The 15306-nt window shown below is 49.9% G+C and overlaps 6 protein-coding genes across 6 annotated transcripts; 5 read left to right on the top strand and 1 right to left on the bottom strand.

Annotated features, from left to right (window-relative positions):
* Nucleotides 1-150: 150 nt before the first annotated feature.
* N7468_008052 (E2 ubiquitin-conjugating protein UBC1) lies at nt 151-965 on the bottom strand (the record flags this gene model as incomplete). The annotated part of the gene is made up of 2 exons (XM_058477348.1): nt 151-651; nt 705-965. The coding sequence occupies 2 exons, from the start codon at nt 963-965 to the stop codon at nt 151-153; spliced, it is 762 nt and encodes a 253-aa protein (XP_058327693.1).
* Nucleotides 966-1632: 667 nt separating this feature from the next.
* N7468_008053 (26S protease regulatory subunit) lies at nt 1633-2329 on the top strand (the record flags this gene model as incomplete). Its single annotated transcript, XM_058477349.1, has 3 exons — nt 1633-1635; nt 1692-1757; nt 1814-2329. The coding sequence occupies 3 exons, from the start codon at nt 1633-1635 to the stop codon at nt 2327-2329; spliced, it is 585 nt and encodes a 194-aa protein (XP_058327694.1).
* Nucleotides 2330-2982: 653 nt separating this feature from the next.
* On the top strand, nt 2983-3195 carry N7468_008054 (uncharacterized protein; the record flags this gene model as incomplete). The annotated part of the gene is made up of 1 exon (XM_058477350.1): nt 2983-3195. One exon carries the CDS (start codon nt 2983-2985, stop codon nt 3193-3195), a length of 213 nt encoding a protein of 70 aa, XP_058327695.1.
* Nucleotides 3196-3523: 328 nt separating this feature from the next.
* On the top strand, nt 3524-5290 carry N7468_008055 (WD40 repeat domain-containing protein; the record flags this gene model as incomplete). The annotated part of the gene is made up of 1 exon (XM_058477351.1): nt 3524-5290. One exon carries the CDS (start codon nt 3524-3526, stop codon nt 5288-5290), a length of 1767 nt encoding a protein of 588 aa, XP_058327696.1.
* A 714-nt stretch (nt 5291-6004) lies between these two features.
* N7468_008056 (DUF803 domain membrane protein) lies at nt 6005-8493 on the top strand (the record flags this gene model as incomplete). Its single annotated transcript, XM_058477352.1, has 2 exons — nt 6005-6980; nt 7037-8493. The coding sequence occupies 2 exons, from the start codon at nt 6005-6007 to the stop codon at nt 8491-8493; spliced, it is 2433 nt and encodes an 810-aa protein (XP_058327697.1).
* Nucleotides 8494-12446: 3953 nt separating this feature from the next.
* N7468_008057 (uncharacterized protein) lies at nt 12447-14789 on the top strand (the record flags this gene model as incomplete). Its single annotated transcript, XM_058477353.1, has 3 exons — nt 12447-12684; nt 12739-14117; nt 14178-14789. The coding sequence occupies 3 exons, from the start codon at nt 12447-12449 to the stop codon at nt 14787-14789; spliced, it is 2229 nt and encodes a 742-aa protein (XP_058327698.1).
* Between the last annotated feature and the right edge of the window lie 517 nt (nt 14790-15306).

The raw sequence follows: 15306 nt of genomic DNA on the forward strand, positions 1-15306 counted from the left end.
GATCACGCATCGCGATGCACTTGTCAAAGAGAAGCCTACGTATCTGCACGTCAAAATATGCTGACGCGGTTTTGAAGCCTATTTCAGAATATGCGAATGATCTTTCGGACTCTAGCAATCAACAATTGCCTTAGAATGCAACAACACTAGTTACTCCCCGAGCAAACAACCAGTGACATCACCCATCTGCCCTGCGGTCAATTCATAGTCCTGGCCACCGTTTCGATCAATATTAACTTGGCGAAATGCACTGACAACCTGTTCCACACCAAATCCCATGCTGCCGAACCGATCAACCAGATCCTTGTTGTATCCGTCGTACCTGGAATTGTTCAGGTTAGGAAAAGGGTTTAAAACCATAGATTTGAGGGCCTCGGAAGCAACAGTAACGTACTTGGCTAGCGGGCCTGGTCCAGTTGAATCACCGCTGTTAGTCGAACCATCAGATGGAGCGCCTGCATATGTCACAGCCCATTGGCGCGCAACACGGTCAAACTCCCGAGGTTGTTGCAACATCATGTTGGCAACTTCTGCATCCTGAGGATCTTTTGGCTCAGGCGTGCTGAGCAAAGATTGCAGAGATAGAAGAGATGATTTTATAGTGAGAACAGGAGACCAAGCACTGGAAAGTGTATCAAGGCAAATTGCCCCCTGGTGAACGAGTTGGTATTTCCTTCCGGAGACTCCGCAGAGAGAAGACATACCGTTTGGCTGCTGACGTTCGGATGCCAGACTTTAGTCTCAAACTTCATGACAGGAGGGCGGAAGGGATAGTCGGTTGGGATCTTGATATCGACATAATAAGTACCACCCTCGTACGGGGTTCCTGGGGGGCCTGGGAAGGAGCCACGCAGGTGGGTGATATCTTCCTGTTCGTTCACGGGGACAGCAGAAATACCAGACTTGCTATCGGCATGGATGTCAGCCAGTTCCTTGCCAATACGGCGCATTCGGTTGCTCGCCATGATGCAAGTTGCTCAATAATGAAAGCCAAATGTATTGCGGTGCGGTAGAATTTGTCGTACGTGGATAATGTGGGGAGCAGCCGCGGTCAATGTGAAGAGTTCTAAGCTAGCGGAGGCTCTGCCCTCGGTCAGTGAATGATGAGAATCCAGAAATAACGAGGCTCGAGTAATTCAACAAGTTTAGCTCAAAGTATGAAATTCAATAGAGACCATAAGTGAAACAGGCAATAAACGCAGGCGGGGGTTGTTTCTAACAAGCTTACCAAAAGGAACTATGTGCTTTATAGCCGCCGTCGATCCAAATACTACAATGTACTAACAAAATAGAAGACAAAGAAGCTGACAGGGCCGATCGTCCGGAAATAGCACTCCTTGGACTTATAGTACAAAATGCTTTGGTGGTAGCCTCGACCTGGTTCATTGATGACGCATGGGTCTTTATGCGCCTTAGGCATATAATTATCACGTGACTAAACGTAGCGGAAGAGCTCCAGGGTTACCGGCGCAGCTGATCAAGCTGTCCCAACCAACAACACCTCCCCCGTTCCCTCATTTCACGCTTCCATCTCCATCCATTCATCTGGAGTTGAGACCAACCTTCATTGGCATCTGTCGTTCTTCTTCCTGATCAAGCATTTGACAGCGAACCCATCGCTGGCTTACAAACATGGTTCGTCATCTCTCGATTTCGCCTCCAGCTCGGCATACTGACATTTCATCGAACAGGGTAACCAGCAGTCTAACATGGGCGGCGGCCCCGGTGGTGATGGACGTGATGATAAAGACAAGAAGGTTTGAATCCATCATTCTCTGGTAAGCGGCCCAGCTCTAACAAATAACGGATACAGAAGGACAAACCCAGATACGAACCTCCCCCTCCCCCTACCACTCGTATTGGTCGCAAGAAGCGTAAGGCCGCCGGCCCAAGTACCGCTTCGAAGCTCCCGGATATCTATCCAACCTCGCGATGCAAGCTACGATATCTTCGAATGCAACGCGTTCACGACCACCTACTGCTAGAGGAGGAATACGTTGAGAATATGGAGCGCATGCGCAAATCCAAGGCCCTAGTCACCCAAAGCTCCGCTGCCCAGAGCGATCTGGACGTGACAGATCGGAATGCGGATGAGCGAAGTCGAGTGGACGACATGCGAGGCAGCCCGATGGGCGTTGGTAATCTCGAGGAGCTGATTGACGACGACCATGCGATCGTATCCAGTGCTACTGGCCCTGAATACTACGTCTCCATCATGTCATTTGTCGACAAGGATCTCCTGGAGCCTGGTGCTAGCATTCTGCTTCACCACAAGTCAGTGTCAGTTGTTGGTGTCCTCACGAGGAGTCTGATCCCTTGGTATCAGTGATGAAACTGGATAAGGCCCCAACGGAGTCATATGCGGATATCGGTGGTCTGGAGCAGCAGATTCAAGAGGTTCGCGAATCTGTAGAGCTGCCTTTACTACACCCTGAACTGTATGAGGAGATGGGTATCAAGCCGCCCAAGGGTGTCATCCTTTACGGTGCTCCGGGTACTGGAAAGACTCTTCTTGCGAAAGCTGTTGCAAACCAGACCAGTGCCACTTTTCTCCGTATTGTTGGAAGTGAGTTGATTCAGAAGTATTTGGGTGATGGTCCCCGTTTGGTCCGCCAGATTTTTACTGTCGCCGCTGAGCATGCCCCATCTATCGTGTTCATTGATGAGATCGATGCCATCGGTACTAAGCGTTATGAATCTCAATCCGGCGGTGAGCGTGAAATTCAGCGAACTATGCTGGAGTTGCTCAACCAGCTCGATGGTTTTGATGACCGTGGTGACGTGAAGGTCATCATGGCCACAAACAAGATCGAGACTCTCGACCCTGCCTTAATTCGTCCTGGTCGTATCGACCGTAAGATTCTCTTCGAGAACCCAGACCGTATGTGTCCCTCAATACCCACATACTTATCTATTTGACCGATATTGACATTCGCTACAGAAACGACCAAGAAAAAGATCTTCACTCTTCATACATCCAAGATGTCCCTCGGAGATGACGTGGACCTGGATGAGTTTATCAACCAGAAAGACGATCTCTCCGGTGCTGATATCCGTGCCATCTGTACCGAGGCCGGTCTGATGGCCTTGCGTGAGCGTCGTATGAGAGTCCAGATGGACGACTTCCGTGCTGCCCGTGAGCGTATCATGAAGACCAAGCAGGATGGCGGCCCTGTGGAAGGATTGTACCTGTAATCGCTGGTCAATGTCCAGTTGTGCCTACTAGGAATAGCTAGGAGCTGCATTTGGTCTGGCCTGTGTATTCTATTTCATTGATGATGGATTTACAAGAATGGCATGCATTCATATAACTCAAATTATCATTTGTATTAGTAAAATCTATGTTTGTCGCCCTGGAGCTTTTGTATGTATCTCTGGCTACGCGACGAAAAGCGCACTCCCGCATTATCTCTTATCGGAAGATCGGCGGGAGGCAAACAGTGCAAACATTACTGATAAATGCCGTGGAGAGCTCTGCGACATTCGCTCTTGTAATTCGTTAACTCAGACCTTCAACTGAAAGATGGACGACTTTGACGAGGAAGCGTTCAAGAAGTTTTTTCCTTCTAGCTTCGGGAAGCAAGAAAAGAAGTTCGATGCCGAGAGTCAGGTCAACCGGACCAAACGTGCGGAGGTCTCTGTGCCGGCTCCAGAAGCTGAGGCGCGAAACCTAACCCCAGCTAGTCCAGCCGAGGGAAAGCAACCTCAGGAGCCCAATGATAACGATAACGACGATTCAAATGACTCGGACGACGATGACTCGGACGATGACGATGAAGACGAATTTCCAGTCTCCCACGAGATGGTCTTACACACTCATGAGCGCGCAGTGACGACAGTCACCTTGGATCTTTCAGGCGCGCGAATGATTACAGGCTCAAGGGACTGTACTCTGAAGCTCCACGACTTCGCTTCCATGACACCATCAACGATCCGTGCGTTCAAATCGGTCGATCCATCCTTCAAAAAGACATCAGCCGCCCAAGACACCCATGCCGTTCACTATGCCGCATTCAATCCTCTTTCGCCGAGCCATGTCCTGGTCGTGACCGCCACTCCCCAGCCTCGGATTCTTGACCGAGATGGTGAAACAGTGACAGAATTTGCGAAGGGCGACATGTACTTGCGAGACTTGAATAATACGAAAGGTCATATCGCTGAAGCAACCGGTGGTGTCTGGTGTCCTTCGGACTACAACCTTTGCGCTACTGCTGGCTCGGATAGTACAGTCCGCATATGGGATGCAAACGTTGGTATGTCGCAAAAGCATGTGATCATGCACAAGTCCAAGGTTGCTGGGTCTGCTGGGCGGACTAAGATGACCGCTGTTACATGGGGCTCCCCAAAGCAGGGTGGATCGAATGTCTTGGTGACTGCTGCTCTGGATGGCAGCTTAACTATGTACAGTGGAAATGGGCCTTTCCATCGACCCAGTGCTGAAGTACGTGACGCTCATACCAGAGACACTTGGACCAGTGGGCTGGATATCAGCGCCGATGGACGACTTGTTATTTCTCGCGGCGGCGATGATACCATCAAGCTTTGGGATACGCGCAAATTCAAGTCCCCTGTGACTACGGTCCAGCATAAATCGACATCGGAGCGCTACCCTACCTCGAACATTCAATTCTCTCCTTCATCAGCCAATGTACTCGTGGGCTCAGAGACTGGCCATCTTCATATCCTGAACCCAGCAACGCTGAAACCCGAACTCGTCACCCCTGTGACTCCAGGGTCTCCCTTGATTTCTGTCTTATGGCACGAGAAACTAAACCAAATCATCACCGGCTCTGCAAATGCTGAAACTCATGTTCTCTACAATCCTACCAGCTCTACCAAGGGTGCATCACTTGTCATGTCCCGGGCTCCCAAACGCCGTCATGTCGATGATAATTCCGCTTTCACAACTGATACTTCAGGGGCCCTCTCTGGAGACTCGGTTGTGGTTGGCAGCAACGGTGTGCCTCAGTACAGCTCGGCAACATTTTCTTCCCGTCACCCCAATGTTGGCTTGACAGCCTCTGGACGCTCCCGCGATCCTCGCCGTCCACATATCCCAGCCGTCACACCTTTTGCTAAGTCTACGCCCGATGAGAAACATGTGCGCGAGCATATTCCTCTCAGTTCTATGCGCGATGAAGATCCTCGTGAAGCGCTGTTGAAATATGCCGAAAAGGCCGAAAAGGACCCTATCTTTACTCGAGCGTATCAAGAAACTCAGCCCAAGCCAATTTACGCAGAACTGAGTGATGAAGAAGAAAAGCCAGAAAAGAAAAAGGCTCGACGTTGAGAGCTGAGCTTCATGGGCATTTTGTAAACTAGTCATTAAACATGGTCATTTTCCGGTTGGAGCCAAAAAACATACAATCTAATATAGAGGCCAATGCAGCGTCTAGTCTTGATCTGTATCCATGTAAGAGGAGCTAGAGACAGGCACACAATAGGGCCAAAAAGGACCAACCACTTGCAAGCTCTGGAATGCGCGCCCCTCTTCTTATTCCGCATTATGACGTCCTCCAAGCCCGCATGATCGCCCGGACCCTTGCTAACGCACGAGAACTACACACAGAGAGCTTTGACTCTACGAAATGCAGGCTGAGACGCAAACTGAAACGGCGGTAGGCGCGGACTGTGGGCAGGAGTAAGGAGGGCCAGGCGTCTTCTAAACTTTGGCAGGTTTAGTCCCAGTGGAAACAGACTGCTGACATAGCACTCCCTCCGCTTTATCACCAGCAGTCAGCCGCAAACTTCCACCAGCAAACGCGACTGGAGGCAAGCAAACCAGACCGTCAACTTCGGGCTTGGCTCATGCAGAATGCTGCCCTTCGCAACGTGATATGCTCAATATTTTCTCACTGGACTTCAGTCGTTGGTAAGCTGTGACAGCTTTCAGGCTGCTACAGGAGTTCGGACCGTCCGGCTTTGCCTGTCCCCGCAAGCTGCGATCGGAGAGAACACAGCCGGTGCGCCCTCGACGGAACCGTTTTCGATCCCTATCAGCCAAATGGATTCTTTTCAGAGGCCCGTGATGGCGGACCTGGTCTCCTCTTTCGTTGCAACGACTATCACTCCATCCGCGACCCGCTCTTCGGTGTATGGATCTACGGCTCTCGGTACCCTGACCTCGACCTCCGTGCCCCATAATGGATCTGGCAACAGCCACGAGAAACTGCAAAAATGGTCTTCGCTCATCGGTATCATCACGGCTTTGGTCGGAAATGTGCTGATCTCTCTCGCACTTAACATGCAACGCTACGCTCACATCCGGATCGCCCGCGAATACGAGCTTGATAAGCTTTCAAAAGACCCTGACTCGCCAGAAGGACAGTTGAGGACGAACTCATATGGAACACCCAACGCGGATCATGCTCGGAAGAATGGCCGGGGTAGAACACCAACACATGATCGCCGCCGCGAACGACGCAACTTCGCCCCGTACCGCGATGAGGCAGAAGACGAGGACTTCTTCGAGGTTCGGAATGGACGGTCCCGACGGAATACTAGGAGGAACTCATTCAGTTCCGACCGGACAGCTCGCCCCGGTGGTGAAGAGGGTCAGGGCAACAAGAAGTCCTATCTGAAGTCTCCGTATTGGTGGGTTGGCATTATACTGATGACTCTTGGAGAAACGGGTAACTTCCTGGCCTATGGATTTGCACCTGCGTCCATCGTGTCGCCTCTGGGTGTTGTTGCATTGATCTCTAACTGTATCATCGCACCTTGCTTGCTGAAAGAGAAGTTCCGATCGCGGGACTTCTGGGGCGTGCTGGTTGCTATTGCGGGTGCTGTTGTCGTGGTTCTCAGTGCGAAATCCTCGGAGGAGAAGATTGGGCCAGGTGAAATTTGGGACATGATCACGACTTGGGAATTCGAGCTCTACCTAGGATTGACTTGTGCATTGATAGTCGGTCTCATGTGGGCAAGCTATCAATATGGCCGACGATCGCTCCTCATTGATGTTGGGCTCGTGGCTCTGTTCGGTGAGTTCTTTTCAATTCTTTCGGTCACTGCTCTGATGATGCTAACGGGAATATAGGTGGCTACACTGCTTTATCAACCAAGGGCGTCTCATCGCTACTGACCTTCACATTTTGGCATGTGATTACGTACCCGGTCTTCTATCTGCTCGTCTTCATCCTCGTATCCAGTGCTCTCATGCAAATACGATACATTAACCGCGCGTTGCAGCGTTTCGACTCAACGCAGGTGATCCCTACACAGTTTGTCCTGTTCACTCTGTCGGTTATTATCGGCAGTGCTATCCTTTATCGCGATTTTGAATCTATGGATATCGCTCGTGCCGCAAAATTCATCGGAGGGTGTCTCCTGACATTCCTTGGCGTGTACTTCATTACAAGCGGTCGCGTGCGTGGAGATGACGAGTCAACCTTCTCAACTGACGAAGAAGATGCATTCGGGTTATTGGATGGCGAAAGATACCGCGACAGCGTGGACATGTCTCCGCCAGCCCCGGTATTGCGTACATCAAACGCTGTATTGGCCCCCGAGGCCTCCCAGGATATGCCCCAGTCTCCCTCGGGGTCCCTCGCAAGTCGCGGTATCGACGGTGTGAATGAAGACGAGCTCACACCGCGAGGAGCCCTGTCCCCAGTATCGTCTTCACCAACTGTCTCTTTGGTCGGGGATTCTGCACTTTCAGGCAGGTCTCTCGAGCACCCTTCGCCATTGCGACCTCCATCGCAGATGTCAAACCCTTGGGCAGACTCGCAAGACGAAATCTCACCTTCCAAGTCAGATCTTGAAATTTCCCGCCCTGCGATACCTCCGGCAGAGGATGAGTCGAGCGGTATGGAATCGACAGTTCTTTTGCAATTTCCTCCTGCACCCGGGATCGATGATAGTGCAGCTGGCATCCGTCGAGCCTCGACTCCCACTGCGAATGATGAGCCTCAGCTTTCGGATAGAGCACGTGCTAGCCTTGAAACCCCTAGGCGCTCAACGCGTCACACCCCTTTAAATCGGTACTCCCCTGGTCCTTTTCTCCCGACTCTTTCCGGAGGTATCAGTGCCGTTGTTGTCGAATCGCTTCGCCGCGGTGAACATAGCCCTTTGAAGGATCGAAGCAGACGCAAAGGCAGTCGCCGGAAGCAGCTGGATGGAGCCTTTGGCGATAACCCGGTCCGTTACCAAGATGGCGATCTAGAACCCGACGACGGACACCAAAGCTCCTTGACTGTTGCCAATGAGCGGCTTCAGTCTGCTACTGATAACAGCGTTGCAGCCGAGGAAGCTGGTCGGTCTACGCCTGCTCTTGCCACAGAGCTTTATACAACCCAGACGAAGAAATCCGATGAAGAGGGCACTCGTCTGCGCAGCTTCAGCGATTCGTGGAATGGCGGCCTCGCCTGGCTGGGCGGGGCATTGCGAAGAAACTCAGTTCCCCGCAATGCTCAGAACACCGTCACAGAAGACACAATCCAGAGAGGGCACTTAAACACGCAGGTTGATTCCGAATCTCACAACCATCAATAGCCAATCCTTTTTCTTCGTGGTCTTAGGCTCAGTGTATATTTCGAGTGCTGGGTCACTCAACTCATACATAACCACTTAGCGCATTTCTTTTCTCTTTTTCTTTTTCTTTTTCTTCTTTTTTTTGGCGCCTATTCATATTTCTGTCTTTGATAGTTCATCTTATTTCGGCAGGGCTGCTGGATCCTAATACATATCGCATTTTGCGGGGTATCTTCTACGTGTGGGATATGTTTGTTTATTCTCATTCAGGGTGAATGGGCCGGATATCTAGCGCGGTCCTTCTGCCTCGTCAAAGTCTTCTATTTATCCAATCTACTAGAGTGCACAATCTGCTTCGTATCTCGAAATCCGTTGCCACACGGCTAGGTATTTTCATTCGTAACTTTCTGCATTGCACGAATGAAAATTTTTTTACACGGGCTTGGAACCTCTAGGTCCGAGTCAGCACCGGCCGTTGTCGAATTCTCTACAGGACTTTGATCTGCGCGGCTGAAGATCAACTACGCCGTCAAATCCCGGATCTATTCTACTGTTATAGTTATCGATACGCATGGACGCTCTTAGTGTACTTTTCTAAGAATAAACATAGGCAGGGTGATGGGCTACACTTGAGCTTTCCCATTTGAATGCATAATGTCCCGGCAATGATCGAGCTACCCCTGGTAGGCTTGAAAATGGACTCGGAACCTATCGTGGCATTTGATTGGGAGGGAATAGTGCCGTTGCGGCTTAAAGAGGCGCTTGACATGAGAAAGGCATTCTGGGTGATAGATGTGCTGGTAGTGGTAAAATCGAGAAAGAGAAACGTTCAAGATATTCAAGAGTATTTCAAGACTTGCAGGAGATTCTGATGATATGATTGGCCTCGTGAAAGTTAATCCAGCCGCAAGATCGCTAGCCGGATGATATCAAAACGCGCTTATCGCTGGACCGTCCGCCGATAAGGGGCCTGGTGTCTGGTATAGTGGCAGAGATAGGCTCCAATTCTGGAGGGCGGCTTTGAAGTTGTACGGACTCTGCAAGGGCTAACGAACGTGAAGATACGCAAAGTGGTAAGAAAAAGATAATTTGGAGCCGGAAGATAATGCATTCCTACCAGCAGCATTTGATGCACATAGAATTTCACAGAGAGACAGCGTAATTGAACCCACAAGCTTAACATGAAAACTTTGCTGAGGGACGAAAAGACCAGCATATTATTTTGGTGTACTTCCCATTTTCATAATACTGTCGGTGCAGATTTCAGACGTGGTCCAAGTGCTGGCCCGCGGAATATTCGGAATAGAATTCAACTCATTCCAGCGACGACGAACACCAGATATCTGAGAAGTAGCCAGAAGGAATTTTATTTGATTATCTGAGTAATATTAAGAAGGAATCGCTATTTACTACATGAAAGGGAACCCTGGTGTGTTAAAACTAAATACGACGGAATCTCAAAAAGTCTAACTTGCGGTCCCTCCATCCAGGTCTCCTGATTCCGGGCCCCCTTCTTCCCTCTTGAACGCACCACCTCACGAAATTCAGCCTTGTTGAGTGGAACTCTTAAACCTTCACGAAGTGTTAGCGCGCTTTCCTGCGGAGCTTTGCGATGGCGCAGGCTTCAGGCCACGAAGGTTCTAGTTACGTAATTCTTTGACCCTAACTAACTAGTTACTGCCCAGGTGCCCAAGTGGCCAGGTGCCCCGATGGAGCATGCTGACTATGACAGACTGATTCTCACTCATATTGGGTTTAGACGACGCGTCCTATACCAGATTGCTGGGCTGATGGATTGCTTGAACGCCTTGCCAACCCGGGTATTCACATCACCGCGTCTGTCAAAACAGGGCATGAAGTTCCGTGGATACAAAACTAATGCAAGGGCAGTACGAAAGAGCCAGACCGCTGGAGTAAACCCCGGGGCCTTTGATTGACGTATTAGTCACCCAGCACCACGAATTGGAAGATCCTACGCATCTCGGAGACAGGATCCCCAGCTGCAGGTCTCAGCATTATGGAAGCAAATTACTCAATTTCATCAGCCTTGGAATGAGCGGCCCACTTGCGTGCATAAAGAATCGAACTTGCCAGAATGAAGGGTTCCAGACGCCTCTGGAGTCCGCATAAGGCGAGATACGGGCCAAGCAATTGGCCGTTTTAGCCTCAAAACATGGCCCGCTTTGCAGCGAATCTATCACGGCAGCCACGCCTTGCACCATCCAGGGGAGCAGTTGGTCTGCGTGCATTATACGTCACACCGATTCGCCACTGCTTATGCATTAGGCACGTTTGGGCGTTGCCGGGCCATGAAGCTGGGCCATTTCTTTAGGAAATTTTCACAGCAACAAAATGTGGCTTCGGAGGAATTATTTACTGGCTGGGATATTTGAGGTAGAGACGGACGCTGAAGATGCCGTTTATGACCAAGACCAAGGAAAGTTATCCATTTCATCCATGGTCCCGCTTTGGGGTATCTTTCACATCTCACAGGCGAACCATGGGAACCTTGGGAACATGAAACTCGTGGCCGACCGAATTGCATGTCCTGGACCACGGTTGATCATCACCCAAAACAATGATAATTGGATGTGTGCTGGGAACTTTAATCTTGTGGATCCAAAGTGCCTTGGACCTGAATGGTTGGTCTGAGTACGCCCGGCTTCCGATAACTTGGCTATTCCGCTGAACTTGGAAGGCCGTTATTTCCAACTGGAAAACTCGGATGCTGAGACATCGTAAGTTGGGGAAAATCCAGTGCGGTGAATTTTTCTCGTTGAACATATCGCGGATCCAGTGGAGCCTTGGGGTTCTTCAGCGCTAACTTAGTGTAGATGGGCGTGGCCGATTCGGCTGGCCGAGGGATGGTTGATACTCCACTTCTACATATGCACCGGGTTTCGATGCAAGAGGCGGCTAAGTCAAAACAAGGCAATGAACGTGGTGATCCCTCGGCCTGTCGGCTTGTGGGCCTAGCGCTTGTTTTGCTTCTGTACAGGGCGAAATCAATATTCGATCCCATAGGCTGGATTAATCCACGTGGAATACCCGTGACTGAAATTTGGGTATTCTGTCAGCGGCCTCACCCAAACCTTGGAAACTGTGGAAGACAGTTGGGGTCGTGCTAGGCACCAGGGATCTTTTTGGTAAGTCATATATTGTTGAAAGCATGTTCGAGGCATAGCGTTGGTCCTTCAAGAGACCTTGCGGTGTGAAAATCCTTCTGGCGATCTGATCTCGAGTCGACGGAGAGGCCCGTACTAGTAGCGCATCTGCCGCACATAGATTCGCAGGGTTCCGCCTTATGCCGTTGAAATGACGATGAGTCCATCTACTTCATAACTTTCCCGTGGGGCTCTTTCTACCATGCAGCGCCACGGCGTACGCTAAAAAGAGAAGATACCCGACTATGCCGCCGCTAACCCTACTTCAGCTCCACGGACTCTAGATACTCGGATCATTTCGCATCTACAAGAACAGTTCTCAATTTCTATTTTTATTTTATTTTTTATTTTTATTTTTTTTGGAAAGAAAAAAAAGAGAAGAGTCTTGTACCTGTATTCAGCGTATTGTGTATGCGCTACCAAATTTATCTCTAGTACTCCGTAGTCTTCCAATCATTGAGAGGACCCTCCGCAGAGTGTCCTTGGACGAGCAAGTGAACTTCTTCATTCGTCCAAGGGCGAGTATAGGACAAATAAGAAAAATCATACTAGTTCAGCCCCGTCCGGATCAAGTCAGAGTCTAGATGTAGAAAATCTCGATCGATTATGGCCCACTATACCAGGCTGAACCTCTCGGCCTAGTCTAAACCATGCAAGTGCCAGAATATCGCATTGGGCTACTCTCAATAATGCAGCGCATGCTACCTATTTATTTCTGCGGTGCAAAACCGCGCCATCCGTTCCTTTGTTTATTTATTAGCTCGATTCCCGAGTTGCGAGGTGCCCTCCGAGGGCAATTATAGGTACACCATGGTGGAGGACGTACAGATCCCGAAGCCTTTGCTGGCAGCAAAGTTCAGCTCCCCAGTGGAAATGGCGACATGGGAGAAATCTCTTCCCAAAAATGAACGTGTGCCATATGAGTTTATTACCCCCCAGAGACAAAAAGAAGATGGGGGTCTCAGTCGCTGTGCGAGTCTTCAGTATACCCAGCTCCAAAGGCCTGCAACTGCTCGACGACCGCGCACTAACCCTCCGGAGCTCACTCGTACGTCAAGGAATAAGCACAAATAATGTCTCCATACTCATTTTTTTTTATTAGAATGGGAGCGTCTCACCAAAGCTCAAAGCTGGACCCCGACCAATTCTGAAAAAGAGAAGGAAGCCCTCGCATGGGCGGAAAAAGCACCGATCACACCAATCACTCCTCTGGCAGAAACAACCATGACCAGTCCTGTCCCCTTGAGTAGCCCAACGTTGAACGAAACTCAGCATGCGATGCACGACGTTTACGAAAAAGCAAAACTCCGAGGCGCTGCGCTTCAGCGAAAGAAATGGGTTCGCGTCTCGTTCGAAATCAGCGCCTATACGCTTTTAATCCTGATTATTTACTTCGTTCTGGTCGGTATACCTCTATGGAAGGGGGCCGTTTGGTGGTTATATTGGGTCGTCAGCCACGAGTTCGTGATCCAAGGTGGCTGGGCGATCCTCATTGGCTTAGCCTTCTTGTATGAGCACCCTGGTCTACCCGCGAAGAAATCAATGTGCGATGTGCTAACTTCTCTCTACAGATATGCATTCTGCCCTCTTCTGATTCTCTTCGAAAAAGATCCCCCGCCCGCAGATACAATTGGCAATGACATTGACGTCGAGCAGAATCTCTCCAAAGCGAAAACTACAGCCTTGATTATCCCATGTTATAAGTCGGCCCAGATCATCGGTCCGACCTTGGAAGCCGCTTTGAAGATCTTCCCAGCAGAGAACATCTTTGTCATCGCCAATGGCAACTCAGAAACACCTTTGGATAACACCGAAGAGGTCTGTCGTCCGTTCGGAGTCAACCATTTGTGGGTGCCGATCGGTTCTAAGATCGTCGCCCAGTTTGCGGGGTCATATGCTGCCGATGGCTTCGAGAATGTGCTGCTGATTGACGATGACTGCGCATTGCCTGCCAACTTCCCTATTGTCAGCGACCGCCTGAAGGGCAAAGTCAAGTGCATTGGATACACCATCAAGAGTGTTGGTCCGAATTCTACCCCTGGCACTTGGTGTCAGCAAGCGCAAGATATGGAGTATAAAATGTCCGGGATTCAAAGAACATTCTTTGGAATGCTCGGGAGTGCTACCTTCCCCCACGGTGCCATCTCTCTATGGAAAACGGAGTTTCTCAAGGCTACCTTTAATGAGCATCCTGGGTACTCTGTCTCAGAAGACTGGTTCTTCGGAGATGCGTGTCGGCGTCTCGGCGGACGCATTACCATGTGCTCTTCTGTTTTTGTGGAAACCAAGACCCCATCATCGGTGTTCTTCAGCGGGAGCGGCCGTCGAGGTGGCTTTGGCGAAATGACTGTTTTCAAGCAAAGATTCAAGCGATGGAACTTTTTCTTCGTGATTGGTATGTATTATGATATGAAATACATTTTATCAAGCTGGAAGCTCCACGGGTGGGAGTTTGGTGCTAAGCTGGCTGTGTGGCAAGAGGTACGTCGCCAAGTGATTCCTTGGATATGGGCCGGACCACATGCTAACTTTAAATTCAAGGTTTATGAAACTCTAATTTACCTCCTCGCGCCATTCATGCTTCCTATCTCCTTCATTGTTAGACCAGGGTTCAGCGGCATTCTCCTCGGCGCGACCATTGGAATGTACGTCATCAACGTATTCATATTCAACGAGATCCATCTCCGACGAAAAAAAGAGCGCGTCAGCTGGGTGGTCCTCTTGTTCTACTACACCGGCTATAAATTCGCTTTAACGGCTATCAACGTCTTCAGCTGCTACTGGTCGCTCTATAAATACGGCCGATATTTCTCCAAGCGGCACCTGAAGGTTGTTGAAGACCGACAGGCCATCGAGGTGGTCATGAGTCTTGAGAAAGAAACTGGATCCGCCTCGACTAGCGAAGTTCAGCTCGCTATTCCGGAGAACATCACCATACCCGAGGAAGCACCACTATCAGTGGAGCCACCACTGCCTGGCCCTTCGGTGACCCGGAAGAAGTCATATAAGAAGGTGACCCTCACAAAAGTCGAGGGCCCAAGTCTCCTCAGTGCTGACTCGCCGGAATCTGATAATGAAAGCCTGTACATACCGAGCAGGCCGGCGAGTTTTCATTCACAGTCATCTGCCCTGTCTATCAGTTCATGGCTCTAATGAGATTTATTGTGCATAGTGATTAACGAATATAGACATTGTATTTCTGAATTTGACGACATCACGCCACCTCTTATTGAATAGTCTTCCTCCCGATATTAATCGAAATCCCAGGAATTCGCCCTCACGTATGATACACAGTTTCCGAGCCACCCAACGCAGACAGCTGGACTTGCACACCTTGCCTCCTTCCAGATTTCTACATTTCTTTTTTCTTTTAGCTTATGCAGTATTTGCTGTAAGCATTACCAGCGCTTGACAGAAAATATCTCACTGAATCGATTAAACAAAGATTATCAATCATTGAAACTATATCAGTCGTGTCCGAGGACACGGAAGCCGAGCATCTCATAACGATTCATTCTCTCCAACTGGAATTGCAAATCTTGAAAGGCTGGGCACGGCGCCTCGAGGACAGCGGCCCTCCTGAGTAAACGGTTAAATGTCTCATTCTTTCGTCTTGTTTTCATGCCAAATCCACCGAGTGGTCGATGACATTGCAGCCCTAGAAGCAGAC

The sequence above is a fragment of the Penicillium chermesinum genome (assembly GCF_028974085.1).
Source record: "Penicillium chermesinum strain IBT 19713 chromosome Unknown utg000006l:1.0-2335141.0:1.0-2336784.0, whole genome shotgun sequence".
NCBI lineage: Eukaryota > Fungi > Ascomycota > Eurotiomycetes > Eurotiales > Aspergillaceae > Penicillium > Penicillium chermesinum.